Source organism: Lagenorhynchus albirostris, chromosome 4 (genome assembly GCF_949774975.1).
Source record: "Lagenorhynchus albirostris chromosome 4, mLagAlb1.1, whole genome shotgun sequence".
Taxonomy (NCBI): domain Eukaryota; kingdom Metazoa; phylum Chordata; class Mammalia; order Artiodactyla; family Delphinidae; genus Lagenorhynchus; species Lagenorhynchus albirostris.
The window spans coordinates 64,781,059-64,801,410 of NC_083098.1; the positions used below are offsets into that span (position 1 = coordinate 64,781,059).

General features: G+C 34.0%; 1 protein-coding gene across 5 annotated transcripts in view; it reads left to right on the forward strand.

Annotated features, from left to right (window-relative positions):
- The window catches only part of EPHA5 (EPH receptor A5), a 325,977-nt gene that overhangs the window by 23,763 nt on the left and 281,862 nt on the right, over window positions 1–20,352 (forward strand). For all 5 annotated transcript variants that reach the window (XM_060147261.1, XM_060147259.1, XM_060147263.1 and 2 more), the window contains exon 2: window positions 5,504–5,568. In XM_060147261.1, the coding sequence (XP_060003244.1) occupies window positions 5,504–5,568 (65 nt within the window). The remainder of the gene's footprint in view (window positions 1–5,503; window positions 5,569–20,352) is intronic.

Below are 20,352 nucleotides of genomic sequence, written 5' to 3' on the forward strand. Positions count from 1 at the left end.
TAAAATGAATCATAAAGATGAATAAACAGAAGGATTTAGGTTCTGCACTTCCCTGATATTTAGTCATGTCTAGACACAGACCTAGTGCCCCAGAAAAACTAAAATGAGGACAAGGACATTTAAGTTTAATGTAGCCTTATTCCCATAGAAACCAGAAGAGCCAACAGTAGCGTAAAAAGAAAACAGTACGGATCTACCTGAAAAATTAAATTTAGTGGACTGACTCGAGGATTTGCAAGGTTAGTGGGTAGTGAAATAGTTTTGGTCTGTTTGTTTTTGGTTTTTGCTGTTTTAAAACAATAGTTTTTGAGTTAGGTCAGTTTCCTTTAAAAAACAATAATTCCACATATCATTTATTGTTTTATTCCCTAAAGCCAACATGCTGTATGTAGGCTAATGTTGATACAAACATTCTGTAGGCATACATTTTTATAGTTAAAGAGCTCAGAACTTAATGAGGAAAATAGACAAGTTTAAGGGTAGGTTACAGTATTGAGTATATATCTGTGTTTTCTAAGATTTTAAAGTTTTTGATTTATTTTCATATTAATAGTTTTAATACAGACTGTTACCTTAGTGTGTAAGATATGTATGTTTGCATATATGATATGAAATGAAATGATGGATAATAAGGGTAAAATGCACATAATTTCCATAGCATGCCAAAAATTTCTATTTCAGTTGTGATCCTGATTTCCTTGATCAAAATAATTTCAGAGTACGGTCTCTTGTAGAAGTTTTACACATTTCTCAGCCTATCTAATGTTAAACCTTTAGTACCCTAGGCTTACACTTGCAGATCCAACCATCTTTTTAGAATTGCGGGCATTTCAAGATACTGACTCTTGAATGTAGTTTGAGAAAGCTTCAGTACCTCTGACGAGGGTTAACCCAGTCGTTTCCCTTTTGGGTCCAAATACCATGCTCATTCAAAGTGGTTCAGCGGCACAGCACACCAGGTAGATCCATTTGGTTTAGGCATAATATATTTGAAAGATAATGGTCTATGATCTAGGTCTAAAGCATTTTGACTACATAGCACCTTTTTTTTAAACATCTTTATTGGAGTATAATTGCTTTACAATGGTGTGTTAGTTTCTGCTTTATAACAGAGTGAATCAGCTCTGTGTATACATATATCCCCATATCCCCTCCCTCTTGCATCTCCCTCCCACCCTCCCTATCCCACCCCTCTAGGTGGACACAAAGCACTGAGCTGATCTCCCTGTGCTATGCAGCTGCTTCCCACTAGCTATTGATTTTACATTTGGTAGCGTATATATGTCCATGTCACTCTCTCACTTTGTCCCAGCTTACCTTCCCCCTTCCCGTGTCCTCAAGTCCATTCTCTACATCTGCGTCTTTATTCCTGTCCTGCCCCTAGATTCTTCGTAACCATTTTTTTTTGATTCCATATATATGTGTTAGCATTGAGTATTTGTTTTTCTCTTTCTGACTTACTTCACTCTGTATAACAGACTCTAGGTCCATCCACCTCATTACAAATAACTCAATTTTGTTTCTTTTTATGGCTGAGTAATATTCCATTGTATATATGTGCCACATCTTCTTTATCCATTCATCTGTTGATGGACACTTAGGTTGCTTCCATGTCCTGGGTATTGTAAATAGAGCTGCAATGAACATTGTGGTACATGACTCTTTGTGAATGATGGTTTTCTCAGGGTTTATGCCCAGTAGTGGGATTGCTGGGTCATATGGTAGTTCTATTTTTCATTTTTTAAGGAACCTCCGTACTGTTCTCCATAGAGGCTATATCGATTTACACTCCCACCAAGAATGCAATAGGGTTCCCTTTTCTCCACACCCTCTCCAGCATTTATAATTTGTAGATTTTTTGATGATGGCCATGTGATAGGTGTTAGCTCTTCTCTAAATGTTTGATAGAATTCGCCTGTGAAGCCATCTGGTCCTGGGCTTTTTTTGTTGGAAGATTTCTAATCACAGTTTCAATTTCAGTGCTTGTGATTGGTCTCTTCATATTTTCTATTTCCTGGTTCAGTCTCAGAAGGTTGTGCTTTTCTAAGAATTTGTCCATTTCTTCCAGGTTTTCCACTTTATTGGCATATGGTTGCTTATAGTAATGTCTCATGATCCTTTGTATTTCTGCAGTGTCAGCTGTTACTTCTTTTTCATTTCTAATTCTGTTGATTTGAGTCTTCTTTTTTTTCTGGGTGAGTCTGGCTAATGGTTTATCAATTTTGTTTATCTTCTCAAAGAACCAGCTTTTAGTTTTATTGATCTTTGCTATTGTTTCCTCCATTTCTTTTTCATTATTTTCTGATCTATTCTTTATGATTTCTTTCCTTCTGCTAACTTTGGGTTTTTTTTCCTTCTTCTTCTTTCTCTAATTTCTTTAGGTATAAGGTTAGGTTGTTTATTTGAGATTTTTCTTGTTTCTTGAGGTAGGATTGTATTGCTGTAAACTTCCCTCTTACAACTGCTTTTGCTGCATCCCATAGGTTTTGGGCCATTTTGTTTTCATTGTCATTTGTTTCTAGGTATGTTTTGAGTTCCTCTTTGATTCCTTGAGTGATCTTTTGGTTACTTAGTAGCGTATTGTTTAACCTCCATGTGTTTGTATTTTTACACATTTTTTCCTGTAATTGATATCTAGTCTCATAGCATTGTGGTCGGAAAAGATACTTCATATGATTTTAATTTTCTTAAATTTACTAAGGCTTGATTTGTGACCCAAGATATGATCTATCCTGGAGAATGTTCCATGAGCACTTGAGAAGAAAGTGTATTCTTTTGTTTTTGGATGGAATGTCCTATAAATGTCAATTAAGTCCATCTTGTTTAATGTATCATTTAAATATTGTGTTTCCTTATTTATTTTCATTTTGGTTGATCTGTCCATTGGTGAAACTGTGGTGTTGAAGTCCCCTACTATGATTGTGTCACTGTCGATTTCCCCTTTTATGGCTGTTAGCATTTGCCTTATGTATTGAGGTGCTCTTATGTTGGGTGCATAAATATTTACAATTGTTATATTTTCTTCTTAGATTGATCCCTTGATCATTATATAGTGCCCTTCTTTGTCTCTTGTAATTGTGTTTATTTTAAAGTCTATTTTGCCTGTTATGAGAATTGCTACTCCAGCTTTCTTTTGATTTCCATTTGCCTGAAATACTTTTTTTTATCCCCCCACTTTCAGTCTGTTTGTGTCCCTAGGTCTGAAGTGGGTCTCATGTAGACAGCATATATACAGGTCATGTTTTTGTATCCATTCAGCCAGTCTGTGTCTTTGGTTGGAGCATTTAATCCATTTGCAATTTAATCCATTTGCAATTATTGATATATATCTTCCTATTACCATTTTCTTAATTGTTTTGTGTTTGTTATTGTAGGTCTTTTCCTTGTCTTGTGTTTCCTGCATAGAGAAGTTCCTTTAGTATTTTCTGTAAAGCTGGTTTGGTGGTGCTGAATTCTCTTAACTTTTGCTTGTCTGTAAAGTTTTTAACTTCTCCGGCAAATCTGAATGAGATCCTTGCTGGGTAGAGTAATCTTGGTTGTAGGTTTTTCCCTTTCATCACTTTAAATGTGTCCTGCCACTCCCTTCTGGCTTGCAGAGTTTCTTCTGAAAGATAAGTTGTTAACCTTATGGGGATTCCCTTATACGTTATTTCTTGCTTTTCCCTTGTTGCTTTTAATATTTCTTCTTTGTATGTAATTTTTGTTAGTTTGATTAATATGTGTCTTGGTATGTTTCTCCTTGGATTTCTCCTGTATGGGACTCTCTGCGCTTCCTGGACTTGACTGACTATTTCCTTTCCCCTATCAGGGACATTTTCTCTTCAAATAATCTCTTCAAATATTTCTCTAATATAATCTTTTCAAAATTTTTCAGTCCCTTTCTCTTTCTCTTCTTCTTCTGGGACCCCTTTAATTCAAATGTTGGTGCATTTAATATTGTTGCTGAGTTCTCTGAGACTGTCCTCAATTATTTTCATTCTTTTTTCTTTATTCTGCCCTCTGGTAGTTATTTCCACTATTTTATTTTCTGGGTCACTTATCTGTTGTTCTGCTTCAGTTATTCTGCCATTGATTCTTTCTAGAGAATTTTTAATTTCATTTATTGTGTTGTTTATCATTATTTGTTTGCTCCTTAGTTCTTCTAGGTCCTTGTTAAACGTTTCTTATATTTTCTCCATTCTATTTCCAAGATTTTGGATCATCTTTACTATCATTACTCTGAATTCTTTTTCAGGTAAACTGCCTATTTCCTCTTCATTTGTTTGGTCTGGTGGGTTTTTACCTTGCTCCTTCATCTGCTGCATATTTCTCTGTCTTATTTTGCTTAACTTACTGTGTTTGGGGTCTCCTTTTCGCAGGCTCCAGGTTTTTGTCGCAGGTTTTTGTTTTTTTTGTCTGCCCCCATTGGGTAAGGTTGGTTCAGTAGGTTGTGTAGGCTTCCTGGTGGAGGGGACTGGTGCCTGTGTTCTGGTGGATGAGGCTGGATTTTGTCTTTCTGGTGGGCAGGACCGCGTCCAGTGGTGTGTTTGGGGGTGTCTGTGAACTTAGTGTGATTTTAGTCAGTCTCTCTGCCTAGCACACTTTTAAACTACTTTAATTTCAGAGGGACAGTAGGTGAACCTTTTGAAATATAAACTCCCTGAGTGTCTATGTATCTGTGTGTGAGTATGTGCAAGTTTGTGAGTGTGCGAATGTTGGTGCATGGACCTGTGCATACTCTTCCATTGCTTTCTTTTGCAATGATGATGTTCGGACTTCCATCTTGGGAGTTACTAATATGTTAGGATACCCAGCCCTAATTGAATTCTGCCTTTCAAAATGTAGCTAACAGTTTTGTAAAAAACACATTTTGGACTATAGTTATATATAAATGAAAGTATCTTTGGGAATGCAATGAGCACTTAGCTATTGCAACAACCTTAAGAGCTGCTGCATTTCCTAGGCTTGGTTAAGAGTGTATAGATTTATTTCTTAATTAAATTTGCAATTTGGTATACGGATTTTGGTTAATATCACAAAAAATCTTACAAACTTGGGAATAGTTTATTGTTGTTTAATGTAAATTATTTGTTCATTGCCTTTATAACAGCTTTCCAGAAGAAAATAGAGTATATTTAGCCCCAACTTTACAGCTGCAGCTTAATCCCAAGAACCAGCATCTTTAAAAAATAGACAATGGTCCTCATGGTTTTCTACGGACCTTTCCTTTTTTTCTTTTTCTTATTAATTCTTTTCCTTTATTCCTGTTTGACCAAAAAAAAAGCACTTAGGGTAATAACTTGTTTATATACTTTTGCTGTTATTTTTCTCCAAATAATTATTCAAAATCACTTATTCTCTTGCATCCTAATAATGTTTTCTTCAAATTATAACTCTTGTATTCATCATAATGAATGCTCAATTTACTTTCAGTTATGGATGTAATATGTACTTTTAATAACACTATGAAAATAGTGATATATTTTTGTATATTTGACTCAGTTTTGTTTTCTTTCTCTTTTAGTGAATTTGTTGGATTCACGGACTGTCATGGGGGACTTGGGATGGATTGCTTTTCCAAAAAATGGGGTAAGCCTTTATAAAATTTTCCCTACAACTTAAACTACTTGAATAGACATCATCTTAAATATCATATAGTTGTAAATTCTCTGGACATATTTGATGTTAAGAAAAGAGGGGTGTGTGTGAAGGGGAGTGAGGAGACTTCAAATTAGCTTTGACTGGGAAAAGCAAGCAAATTGGGAAGAGATTTTTATTACTGAAAAACAAATATATTATTTTCCTCTCTGAATATTTCTCCGTAAAGAAATGTGAAGTTTCTTCAGCATTCAGGAGAGTTTCAGATTGAAGCAACCAACACATTTTTAGAACTGGTTTATCTTTAAAAAAAAAAAAAAAGAAGAAGAAGAAGAAGAGCTAAGAAGAAAGCAAAGATTTGCTGCTAATTTGCCCTTATCTTGTTTATATTGAATAGGAAATAAAAGTTCATGTGTCAATGACAGTGTTGAATCAAACACTGGAACCAACTTATTATGTGTTTAATTTACTACATTAGGGAATTAAAATATTATAAGAAATTCCTTTAAATTCCATTGAAATTAAAAATGTCTCAGATTATTCATCATTCAAAGGTTTTCTTTTAATTCTTGAATTTTTCTCTATTGAGAACTTTCAGAAAAGATGCTCCATTGGAAGATTTTTATAATCAACCATCGTTTTTTTATTACTAAATTATTTTATGGTGTACATTAAAAATAACTTCTTTGGGATGAAAATTAGGTAAGCCATTTTTTAACAATATGCCTATTAATATATTTATAGTACTAAGAATCTTAATACATAGATTATATAAAAAGTATTCCATTATCTCGTACTTAATTAAAAACACATCCATATTATCAGATGGAAAATGAAAACATAAGTAAAATATTGTGACATAAAATCTTTGTGTTACATAGAAAACATTAACTGTATTGCATGACTATTATATTGAAAACAATCTAGACTTTGATAGAATATTTTTATTATATAATGACTTTAATATTTAAATATTTTTTTAATTTTCAAGCTAAAACTACCCAACATCATTATTGAACCAACTCTGCTCAATAGTCTATAATAACCTAAATGGGAAAAGAATTTAAAAAAGAATAGCTACATGTATATGTGTAACTGAATCACTTTGCTGTACACCTGAAACTAACACAACATTGTTAATCAACTATACTCCAATATAAAATAAAAATAAAAAATAAAATAAAACACACATGGATTTTTATAATAAAAAATAAAATATATAAAAAAGAAAAGTAAAAATAATCAAATCACCTTGTGACAAAAACAAATAATATTTTCAATCCTCCATTTAAAGGAAAAGTATTGTTAAACAATTTGAATGCTTAAAACTTTATTATACAGTGTATATATGCAATTAATTAGAAGATTATGCACACTAGTAATACTTCATATGACTTTGAAGGTTAATTTCAATTTAATTAAGTAATTTAATATTATACCAAATCTGGTTATAACAACCCAAATAACCAAAACTTAAAATTTTTTTCTAATTGATGAGTATAACAGATGTTTTAATTGGTCCTTTACTTAGAACATTCTTTCTGTGGAAATAAGACAAGTAGTATTAATTGTTCTAATGCATAATAATTTATATGTTAATATCCTCATCTCAGTGTGCTTTCTCTTTTTTCATTAAGTTGGTGTTTCTTTTTGGTTGTAAATATTATGGTTACATTTAGAGATATAATATAAATAAAGTAATACAAGTAGATTGTTAAGATATTAAAACATGAAGATAAGCCAAATGAAAAACAAATTGTCTTACTCAGATATAGCCAGTGCCAACATAAAGGTATATATATTCTCTTAATCTGTCTTTTATCTTTCTTATGCTCTTCCTTTCTTCATTCTTTCTTTATCCTTCCCCTCACTCACCACCTCTGAGTTACTGTCTTTCTTTCATCTTTCACCACCCCTATACAGGAAGATGGCTGGCTAACATCCATCTATGAGAACCTGTAAATATATTTTGTACTCTGCATTTTTTCACATATCAAAAATGATTTATTTCATAAATATCTTAAATTGCCCTTCCTGAGAAGATGGCTGACATATTGGGTTGAAATTAATTTTTTAAAAGTGAGAAAATACGTCATATTCTCTTTGAATCGCTCTGAGTTTAGTTTTGTGTTCCTCCTTTTTCCATTCAGAAGTTATTCAGACAAGATTTGACAGAGTGTAACTCTGAGGGTAAATCTGATGTTGTAGTTGTTCTTGTAACTAGACATTTTTAGGGAAATTACTCAATTTTGTATGTGATTTCTGCGTAAAGCACAATTGACTCCTTTATAAAAACATAATCTTTTTATCAAAAATGGGCTATTTCCAGTCATTCTAACAACTTCCTCCTTTCTTTTACTTTCTGTATAATTGTTAGTATAGTGTTAATTTTGTTCAGATTTTTAAATGAGTATTTTTTCAAAACTCTTGTAATTTTTTGAGTGATGTTTCTTTTGACATAGCTAATGCCTGATGTCAATACTGAAGAAAAAAGAAGTTAAACTAGAGAAACTTAGGGAATGTGCACTTATCCGAGTATGAGGAATGCATGTGGAATTCAGGTGTTATATTGATGCTATGTCACCCACATGCAAAATGAAGAAAGTATATATATACTTCTTATATATTGTTATTAGGCTGAGTCATTTAGGATTAGATTAGAAATCTAACTCTAAGTGAAATGTAGATCACTGGTGTGATATCAGCAAAAATTTTGGAATAGGGACATCTGAAAATTTTCTCTTCCATGAAAGCCATGAGAAAAGTGGAAAATATTATAAGAATCAACTTTTCAGAACTCTGGAAATTAACCAAAATCTTGGAGCAATCCAGGGAACATTTAGTCAAAAAAAAGGACTAAATCTTGTTAGAACAACAAGTTTGTGGCATTTCAAGGTGCCCTGTGTCCTTTTCTGCCACTCCAGCTCTTTAGTGTAGCCTTGGACAAAACCAAAAATCTGTTGTCAGGGTGAAAAACAGCAGTCTGGCAGGCACTAGGGTGGGCAGAGTCAGGTAGGAGACTCTTCAAAGACTTGATCTCAGAGGATTGTCATTATATATAACCTGATAACTCCATGAAAGAATGCTCTTGTAAGGCTGTCTTGACTTGTCTGACTTAGAGCTCCCCCAGTCTGAAAGCCTTTACTGTATTAAGTAGAGAAGAATATTCTTTTTTTCAGAACATTTCCTGAACCTCAGGCCTTAAGAATGAATGTTTTATTATTTTATTTCTTAGACCGATAAAAATAGTACCCTAAATCTAGGCCTAAGAATTGGGCAAGTAACTTAGAGAAACCCTATTCATCCCTTGTAGTCAGGCACACATTCCATACACCTCTTGGAAACAGTCATTACACCTGTCATACTTTTTCTTTGCTTTTAAGCTTTTAGATTTCTTATGGCAATCTCATATTTACCACTGTACAGTGTTTCTAAAACTAGGCTCAGTTCCTGGCATATAATAGAACTTCAATAAATATTTATTAGAAGGATAACTGTTTGTTTGTTAATTTATGAAATGGGACATACATTACTGAGATGTAGTTTTGCATGAAGATTAAATAAGTGGGACTGAGGGTAGAACTGGGCACAGTGTTGGCACCCAGTAAACATCCTTTCTTTGATCTTCTGCTGCATTTCTGTTCTCCTCATATTAAAAGATCCATCAGTCAATCATGTTTTTGTGTTTCTTTGTTAGTTTTTTGACTATATCTGTATGAATTCATTGTCAGCATTTAAAGATTGGGAGATTTCATATAAAGTCTGAATTTCCAGCTTCTCTGTTTAGTTGGAAGTTTCAGAAAGCCAGAGCTAGCAGCTTTCTATGACCTCAACAGCCCAAAGCTGAGTAAAGGCTGCAATTGGAAGAGAGTAAGCAAATTCTCCTATCTGACTCAATTTCTACCTGCTGCTCTTCGGTCATTTAAGTTGTTGGTCTGCAATGTTGGCATTATCATGGAGTCATTTTTTAATACTGCACAAGCATCGGTTTTTTCTTCTGTTTTAGGAGGGACTTTAAAAAACTTCTCTTGTGTTACATGCTGAGACTGTTTCTTCCTAGTTTTTATTTGAGTACTTCACCTCAGTTACGGCACATCATTTGAATTTGGGCTTCAGCATGTGCTTTGTAGCTACAATGTATGAGGTAGACAGTGGGTGTATGTGTGAGTGTCTTCTGCCTCATGGTAATAACTTGAAGCCTCCTTCCTTTTTTTTTTTTCTGTACATATCTAGGAGTACTATGTTACAGCAAAGTTTGCTTTCATGCAAACTTGCTGCATTCGTTCATTCAACAGATATATATTGGACACTTAATTTGTGGCTTGAACTCTTCTAAGAGTGTGCCTTACTTAGTTTGTGCCTAGTTTTGGTAGTTAGTTATAGTAGTGAAGAAGAGTCAGTGCCTACTATAACCAGGGTTACGGTAGTGAAGATAGTAAGTGAAGAAAACAAGCAAAAGTCCCTGATACCCTGGAGCTTGGGGCAGTGTTGATATTTTGAGAATGAGTTATCAGAGTGTTAGAGCAATGTGATAAATGAAATGCATTCTATTATTTTCTTTCTATACTTGTATGAAAGTGGCAGAGAGGTGACAGTATTCTCTCAAGGTCATTAAAGTAGCTTGTGACATAAATGGGAGCAACACATGTATTGCATTTGGCACATGTGCTGTCATATCATTGTTTCTCATTGTCTTGCCATGAAAAAAATACTCTTTCATTTAGTACGTAAATTCATTTAGTACTGACAATGACAATGTAAAAAGAGATATTTAGTATTTTTTTGTAGATGAAGAAAATGAGGCTCAGTAAGGGTAAGTGATTTTCCCAAGTTTATGCAGTTGGTAAGAGACTGAGGCCATTTTAAACCCAGGTCTTCCAGGATACTGATTATTTTAAACCAGAGGTGAACTCCTACAAATAGGTAGGTCTCCAGAGACATAGGTTCTGGATGGTTCTCAGACTTCTAGTTCATGTAAGAGAGGAATTCATGCTGAAGAGAAAATTCACCTCAAAGAAAGTTTTAAATGAGGTGGAGTGGGTCACATGCTATTAATTGCTAGATCATAGTACATTTTTGGAAAAATGTATATAGCACATAGATGCTCAAATATATAAGTTGCATTGTTATGTTGTGTATATAACAAATATATATATATAATTAAATAATTATATAAAAGGTAGATAGATAATGAAAAGGATGAATTAACTTGACTCCCAGCTATATCTGTAATTCACTCTATTATTTTTGGGACCTGTGTGAATCTCCGCTTTCCTGTCTGTTAAGCAAGGATGGGTGGCTATTATATCATCTATCTTGCAGTGTTGTTTTAGGATAAAGTAAGATAATGTATTTGAATGCACCACATCATCACTCAACCACTAAAGAAGTAGAAAAGATGATGGTTGGTTAAAAAGCTACTTTTGTATTGCTGTTTTCAAACACAACCAGAAAGCAACAGTTTGGTGGTTAAAAGCAACAACCACTCAGGTATCTCTTTGGCATTTGACTGTTCAAATGAAGTAAGTAAACTCTTAAGAGTTTTTATGCCTCAACTCCCAAATGTGGGACCCAGTACTCTAATTTCACTTTGAATAAAATTAAGGGGAGGGTTTGTCAATTGTTTTTTTCTCCCAGAACTGGTCTTTAATTGTAGACAGAAATAAAAACAAATAAGCAAAACACAGACTGACTTCTGGCTTAATTGTTGTATAATGTGCATAGTTACCCTCAATTCTAAATTTCACTGCCTATTTGAGTAAATATTTTTTTCCTCCAGAGCACCTTTTGTTAGTATTTTACACTGAGGTTCTCAAACTTTTTCAGCCTCAACCCATTAGGACATAATTCTAACAGTAATAGTAATTTGTAATTGTGAATAAGGAATAATTAAGAGGCGTTGAGAATTAATTTATTTCATGATTGACTCTATTGTCAACCCTCTTTTTTTATATTTACATAAGATTTTGTCTTAAAATACTTGTTACTTTTTTAACCATTGCCTTATTTTTAAAAATTAATATACTTAATTTTTTTAGAGAAGTTTTGGGTTTGCATAAAAGTGAGCAGAAGGTATGCAGAGTTCTTATACACAACTTCAATATTCCTCCTTACCCTTTTTTCACTATTAGCATGTTGCATTAGTGTGGTACATTTGTTACAATAGACCAGGCAATGTTGATACATTATTATTAGGTAAATTCCAGGTTTATATTAAAGTTCACTCTTTCTCTTGTACATTCTCTGGGTTTTAACAAATACATAATAATATGTGTTTACCATTGTAGTATCATACAGAACATTCCCTGTCCTATCTGTACACACCCTGAAGATGTACTTTGCTTCCTTCTCATTACAGTAGCATTATTTCATTCACCTTCTGGAACATTTAATGTTGATTAATTTATATAGTCTAATCATTCATGTTAATAGCATTGTTTCCTGCAAATTTTGAGCAAGGGTTTTCAAAACATTCTTATAAGAATAAAATGAATGGCTGTCGTGTTTGTTTAGAGAAGATTATGCTCTTAACGTCTTAGAAATTTCACTATTGCTCTTTTTCCATATGTTGTTGTTACAAAAGATCACAAGATAGACCTGCCTTCTTTGCTTTGGCAGGAAGCCTTTTCCCCACTGAGTCCTTTGTACTTCCTGTTCACACAGTGGGCAAGCCATCACATTCCCCTGGCTGTCACCTCTGAATCATATTGCAAATTCTGATTTTATTTTTGCTCTCTTTTCCTATTCCATTCAAAGAAGATAAACATTATTTTTGCAGTCTTTTCTTACGCTGATCTTAGGGGGTATTAGGATCATTAAAAATAACTTATTCATTTGAGAGAGATTTCAGAATATTGACTTAAATCATATTTGTACTAAAATGGAGACAGTGTAACCTGCTCTCTGCCTAGGGGAGAAAGAGCAAGCAATAGTCCTACATAAAGTCACTTCAAAACAGGAGTTTATGGCTTTTCTTGTTTTAGTGTCAGTTTGTTCTATTTTCTGATTTCTTTGAGACAGAGAATCTGTGTTTACTTTTGAAGTTGAAAATAACTCAAGTTTAGATCACTCAGAATGGACTGTGAATCCATCATTACTGTTTTATGTGGATTCTCTTGAATCAAGAGAAACTTAAACTGGATTTTCTGATACTCAGATTTTGGTAAAAGTGTATGTGAGAGTTTTGTGTGTGATTCCTCCTCCCCAAACTTAAAGGCAAAGAATGAGGAGAAGTATTTGAACACTGCTAATCTCATATATTTTGGTTATGATCAGGATGTTTTGACAGAACCTTGTTTTGGCTTTGCTTTCTACCAAAGGAGAGGAAAGATAATGACAAGCACTGAGGCCCACACTGAGCATGGAGAGGCTAATAAAGATTAAAGTTATGCTGAAGGGGAAAAAAGAACACATTAGTGGATATAGAAAAGCTCTTTATTTGGACAGTGATAGAAAAGAATTCTAAAGGGAATGGATATTATACTTTATAATGCAAATGCCAGTATAATGAAGAACAATCCTATTCCAAAGTAGTTTTGTATCCATTATTTTTTAGAAAAACGAAAAGCACACCCAACCCGTGAGGTAATTAATATAAATAATTTAAGGAATTCAAGACAGTCACTTAGCATACACTGAAGTTTAGATGAAGCACAGTTTCACATTTAGATTTCCCACATAGAAACTAAGCAATTATGAAGAAAGTTTTTTAAAATGTGCAGTTCTGCTTTGCCATATGAGACAAATGTTGTATTTTGCCTTTGCTATATATTGAATGTATTAGCAACAGTCACAGTGTATTCATTCAAGGTAGGATTGAGACATGCATATACTATTTGTTTACTAGGTGTCACTCTGTTTATATATTTAAAGTCACTATAAAACAGTGCCTATATTTTCTTCTTTACAGTCTCTCAAAACACTCCTGCATTATAGGGAAACTCACAAACATAAACTGGAAAATGGCCTCTATTCATGATATCCTCTTGTTAATCCTTCTTCTTACCCTAACTGCAATAGACTAGCTAAAGACCTCATCCTTCAAACTGCAGTTTAAGTCTTATTTCCTCAGGAAAGTATGGTTCAAAGATTAACTGTTCTTCCATTAGCAGATTATGCTGTGAAATCCTTTTTCTCTCCATCCCAACCCCTATCTATTTTTTCTCCAGATCACAGTGTGTACAGCTATGTTATCCATACTCATCACCTAGACTAACTTTCTATCCAAACACTTAATTCTCCTGATCCGCTCCTTTTAGACGACATTCTCTATTGGTCTGTATAAGAAGCCAGGAGCATACATGTGAGCAGAGTTTCAGGTTATTTCTAAAGGGTTATATATGTTACTGTCACCTTACCTGTGATGTCAGACACCTGTGTACCCACTTACTTCAAACAGCCATTTCCCAATATTATTCCCACCTGTTTCATATTGGGTACTCATGTTTTCCTTTTCCCCATTATGTATACGGAGATTTCTGGGTCTCTATCTAGAGGTTCTCTGTGAAATGATTTACTCCATGTAAAATCTGGACTTAAAATCCTTCTTCTTCTGAAAAAAAATTCTCTGCTCTCATTGATATTTACTCCAGTTTCCATATGTGACTATAATGATTTTTTTTTTTTACTTTCATCTTCCCATTCATCAATGAAGATGTTAAATAAAACAGCTTTGCGGAGGTCCCCAGGGGCCAAACACCAGGTATTTTCCTAGTGGTTTGATTGCTGTTTATCATGATGTTTTTTAACCATTCTTCAGCTGTTTTCAATTCATATGACTGCTCCCATGCAAGTCAATTTGAATTAATTTTGCAAGCAAAATGCTTTATGGTTCTGAGTAGATAATCTCCCTCTCCCACAGAGAAAATATATACTGTAATCATCCAGCATTCCTGTTGATTATTTCCATTAAAGGCAGCACAGGGAGAGAGAATGCTCAAGACTCCTCTGGCGTTTGAAGTTTTTTGAGGCTTTTGCTATTCATTGCCTTGTTCTCTCTCCCTCTCTCTCTCACTCTTTTATTTTTCTTTTATGCCACTCACTGTTTGCACTAATGCAGAAAATGATGGTCCATACTGCTCAGCCTGGAATCTCTGTCCTCTGGAGCCTGGGGCTGGTATCTTTGTGATCTTATATACCAACACACTTCCCCCCAAATTAACTGACTTCTCTCTTCGAAACTCCCCAAAAGATTCATATAAATTTCTACCTCTAGTGTTTTGCACGGATTGCTTGAAATACTCCACCTTCCACCCTCCATATAACCCATCTTAATACTAATCATTTTTTTTCCATTACCACCTGGAAGGGTGACCACTTCCTAGGCTGAATCAAAATCCAGCACTTCCTGTGTATTGAACACACTAAAAATTAGATATTTGTAGTGTTACCAGTGTTTGTGTATGACTACTGTAAGCTTCTCCAGTGTAAAGACCTTTATGTTGTTATCTCTAGCACGTTGCTCTATGCCTCAAATATAAATTCACATTAATCGCATCTGCCACTGATTGATACATAACTAGGCATCTGAATCTGTCGGAAGTGGTGGTTGTTTAGACGCAAAAGGCTATACATTTTTGGCTAAAATAGAATAGTAAAAAGATACACCAAAGTTTGGATTTAGGGGTTCCTATTTATTTGGTGTCATGTAAGCTTGAACCAAGAATGCTTTATTTTTATTATACAATTAAGTTTACCAAAAGACTATTATGTGCCAAATAGTGAGATTACATTGATATACAGGACTTACTTCCTCTCCTCAGGTAATCAGATAAGTTTGAATAATGTCTCCTAGAGTTGTGAAACATACAGTCTGCACAAACATATACACAACTCTGGGCCCCGCTCTCTATTGAGTTCAATCCAAATTACTAATTTGTATACATATTTGCCTCCATAAAGGCATTATGGTTAACATGGAGACTTTGAGGGCTTCCCTGGTGGCACAGTGGTTGAGAGTCCGCCTGCCGATGCAGAGGACATGGGTTTGTGCCCCGGTCCGGGACGATCCCACATGCCGCGGAGCGGCTGGGCCCATGGGCCATGGCCACTGCACGTCCGGAGCCTGTGCTCCTCAACGGGAGAAGCCACAACAGTGAGAGGCCCACGTACCACAAAAAAAAAAACCCCAAAAAACAAAAAAACATGGAGACTTTGAAATCAGCTAATCTAGATTCAGAATCTAACTCCACACCTTACTACCTAATGTGTAACAAGTTAATCACTCTGTGTCTCCATTTCCTCATTTATAAATTATGTATAATACTACATACTGCACAATGTTCTTATGCCTATTAGAATGAGGTAATGATGCAATGTTTAGCACGATGCCTGTTTAACTCACAGAACCCAATATCAATTGAGCTCTTGAAAAAAATGAAACCAAGGGATTGGGCAACCTTTCATGATCTGATGTTCACCTCTCTGGTTCCTACCTTTGACTAGTCATTTCTTTGTTATTTTCTCAGCAAACCAGATTTCTTTGCTTCAGTTTCACATGGCTTTCACTCAATTCCAGATTTGATTGCCTGTATTTAAAAGACCAGCTCAGGCTGACTGGGGATGTTCCAAATTCCACATAGAAAGATTTCCACTTGGTTCTGCTGACCATCACTTATTCAAATATACCCAGCCGGATTGAGGAAGGAGGGTAAAATCATACAGTATAAGTGTAGCTCTAGCTGTTGGTGACCATCTCTGCTATAAGGAGAGCAGCTTAAAAAAAAAAAAAAAAAAGTTGGTGTCATCTCAGTTAGTGTCTCTTGGGAATTCTGATAAGGAAGCATTTCCCTAAGTATAAAGTTGTTTTCTCATATAAAATTTATTTAGTTATAAAAATAATTACTAATGTGAAATGTTTATTCCAGAAATTTGCAGTGAAATTAGTTGTTTCAGTACATAATTTCCATCATGTTTCTAAAGCCTGATTTCTACAATGCGTATGAATTTTACCCAGCATTCAATAATTTTATTTGAGTGGTCTCTTTGATTTATTTAAATTCTATTTGATAATCACATTTAATTGGTCTATTTGACTTATTTAAAATCTTACTATTATATGCCCCACTATTCTTATATTTTAGACTGCATTGTAATCAGTGATTCTACATCTTTTGATTACCATCATTCTGTTCTGTAAGATAAATATCCATGTGCCTCCACGCTTCTTTGCGTATTTTGGTATACATCTAGTTATTATGAGTAAGAAGACTAACAGTATCCTATAAGCTCATTGTTTCCTTAGAGGCCAAGAAAATCACCCTTGTGTTTGCTGACCTGGTCCTGAAAGTCCCTATGCATCATAAGCCAAGTCTCTTGTTTAGAAGCAAGTTATAGATACAAAAATATAGACACAAAAGAGTAAGGCAGTCTTTACTGTTGAGTAATAGTTTTTACAATCTTTAAGATAAATTAATGCTTTTCTTGATTGCCTTACATGATTTCAACACTTCCAAAATGTTACTGTGAATATTGAATGCCATAGGTTATGAATCTGAACTTATTCAGAATATACCTTCCAATTCAGCTTTATTTCTTAACATTCGATCTAGGACATATATAATAGAAATGGTGTGCATATGCTTCATGAATCCTTCATGTATTCCACTCCACATTATATACATCCAGACAGGACAGCTGCCAAAGCTGTTGGAGAAGTTTCATTTTAAACAGAGTTTTGTATAGTTGGACATGCATGAACTTTTAGTTGATTATAACATGCAAATATGTAATAAGCTGAAGAATCACGGGCTGTGCTGTGATTACAAATTATTTAAATAATGGAGGATTATTCACTTTGTGTCACAAATAGTTCCAGTCTTCACAGTTAAAGGCATAACGATGAGTATAATCCTGAGAGATAAAGTCATTTCATTAAACAAGCTTCTCTGGTTTACTGTTTGCTTTATTTTGATGCCAGATTGAATAATGGGATTTTTAAAGGTAATTTAACAGTGAAAGTATATTGTATTTATATCATCTTATAATTTTGCAATACTTCTACATTTGTAAAATATATAGATTGGGGTTATTATGATAAAAGTAGCATATAATTTCAATGCTAATGTCAGGAAAATTAAAATGGTTCCGAAAAGTAATATTAGCATGTCATTAATCTGGAAGGTGGAAGGTAGCTATAATGTCATCAGATGTTGATAGTGTTTCCTAGCTAGCCAATCACCAGTAATTTTCATGGTAGCTTTATTCATTAGTGCACTGAAATTTATTCCTGACATGTACTTATAATATATGTTGTGTTGTTCTTTGAAAGTAGAAATGAGCATGAAGTTACAATATCATATACGCAGTCAGTAAAAGATTGAAATTAAGATTCTCTTATGTACCATCTTTGCAATGTTTGTGTCTTCCTCAAATTCATATGTTGAAATCATGATGCAATGGTATTAGGAAGTGGGACCTTCAAGAGGTAAAATCAAGAGCGTATAACCCTTAAGATGGGTTGAGTACCCTTATAGGAGGCAGGGGAAGTTTGCTTCCTCTCTTTTTCTCTCTCAGCCACATGAGGATACAGCAAGAAAGTGTCCCTCTACAAGCCAGGAAGCAGAATCTCATCAGACAGTAGGTCTGCTGGTGCCTTGATCTTGTATTTCCCAGCCTCCAGAACTGTGAGACATAAATATTTGTTGTTTAAACCACCTAGTCTGTAGTATTTGTTAAAGCAGACTGAACTAAGACAGGTGCCAATTTCTATTTTTCTAAAGGAGTAATAAGGTATAATGTGGTCAGCCACAGAAAAGGCAATGAAAATATGGGAGATCTCTCTCTCCTGCTCATCCCATAAAAAGAATTTGTATTTCGTAAACAAGGCAGACTTTTAGGATGCAGATAATGTAAGGAGGGCTAAGACTCCTAAACTGAGGCTTCATATTTCCCAAATTGATGTTTTACTTTAGTAGAGTAGTAGATTTAATAGATTGTCTGAAACAGGAAATTCACGTGTTAAGCCAGAGGGGTTCTATACTCAAGTAAGTTTCAAAAATATTAAATGAAGTAGAATAAGCATATTTCTCTACTTATTGCATTATACTAAGCCTTTGTAGATTAATGACCATGCAGGTCTCCCAAATAATTTGATCAAGAAATATTTTACCCACTATATGTATGAACATCTTCATGAAGAATGTTCAGTGGAACATAGTTTAGGAAACATTTTTTTCAAAGAACTTGTTTTCTTTTTAAAACATCTGGATGCAGTGATAACAGAGAAATAAGAATAAAGAAATATATGTTTTCCCTTTGTTATAATGACATATGGAACAGTGCCTAAGAATCACTTTCTTACACATGCCTGGAAATTTTGTCTAAGGCACCATAGTAGCAACTAGCTAGTCTGTCACTGGAAATTACCACCATATTAGTTTCTAATATGTGGCTTATTATAGGATTATTAGGCTTATTATACATTCTTATTGCAGAGACTAGGTGACTTAGATAAGCAAGCTATGGTTGGAGAGGATTTCAGATCTACTTTTTCCAAGGGTCAATGAGAGAAATTCCCTTTTCATTTACATAAATGAGAAACAAAATAATTTATTTAGCTCATAAATAAATAATTTATTAGCTCTAGTTACACATCTATATAATATCATCTGTTGCTACATGGTAGGATAGAGAATGAAGCCATGTAAAATCCCACAAAAAGTTATATTGAATGAATGTCTTCTAAAAAAATAGTGTAACTTTTCCTTTAATCTGAGCATCACACATGCACAAGTGGATTTTCTAAATAACATTTTGATTTGAGATTATATGAGTTTGCATATAACTTTGAAATCATGCTTTTGAACTTAATTTCTTGAATAGTTTATTTGTTCATCATTTCCTCCAACAAATATTTATCCATCAAACTATGTGCTTAGAATTATACTAGACACTCAGGATACAAAGATGCAAGTTATTCATTGACTTTTTTAAAAAACAAGTGGTAGGGCTGGAGATTATATCATTATACAATTAAATACATAAAGAAGTTCAAGTCTTGTAATAGTTTTTAACAATGAAATTTGAACTCCAAATACAGATGTGTAACATTAAATATTCTATCAAAATAATGAAGTAGCTAATAGCAATGCTGTCTGTGGACTCTGGTGATCAATTTGTATATTCAATGATATGTTAGGCTTCTACTGCGATACTTATAAAACCTCAGAAGTTCAAAAGTATTTTTCATTATTGCAATAAATTCATGTTTTATTTCTCCATTGCCAGTGACAAATTTGTGTCAAGCCATGTTTTACATAATGCCTCTTTTCAAAATGTAAATTGTCACTCAAAATGTAACATATTTATGTGATATTCAGTTAACATTTATTGAAATACTTTCTTTAAATAAATATTAAAACAACTGCTAACAAACCCACATACTGGATTCTGGATGTTGTCTGTGTAATTGGTGTTGCCAAAATCAGATCTACTTATTTTTAACTATAAATTGAATCAGCTATTATATTGTGGACAATTTCTTATCATGTAGCTACAACCACGGAGACAAACAGATTTTTAAATTTAGCTCATTTTTGCAATGGCCTCCTTCTGTAAATTAGGTCAAGTAGATCAATTACTAAATCTTTCTAGAGATGAGAATATTGACGTACCTCATAGGAGAACTGGGAGAGAAATACAAGCACTGTTTAAATGCTTGATATCTTAATATTTCTCAATGTCATAGCTGGTATCACTTGATGACTGGAGGAGATTAGTTTCCTCCTGTGTTACATAGTATGTGATTGCCTCTGCACATGACAAGAGGTGCATACG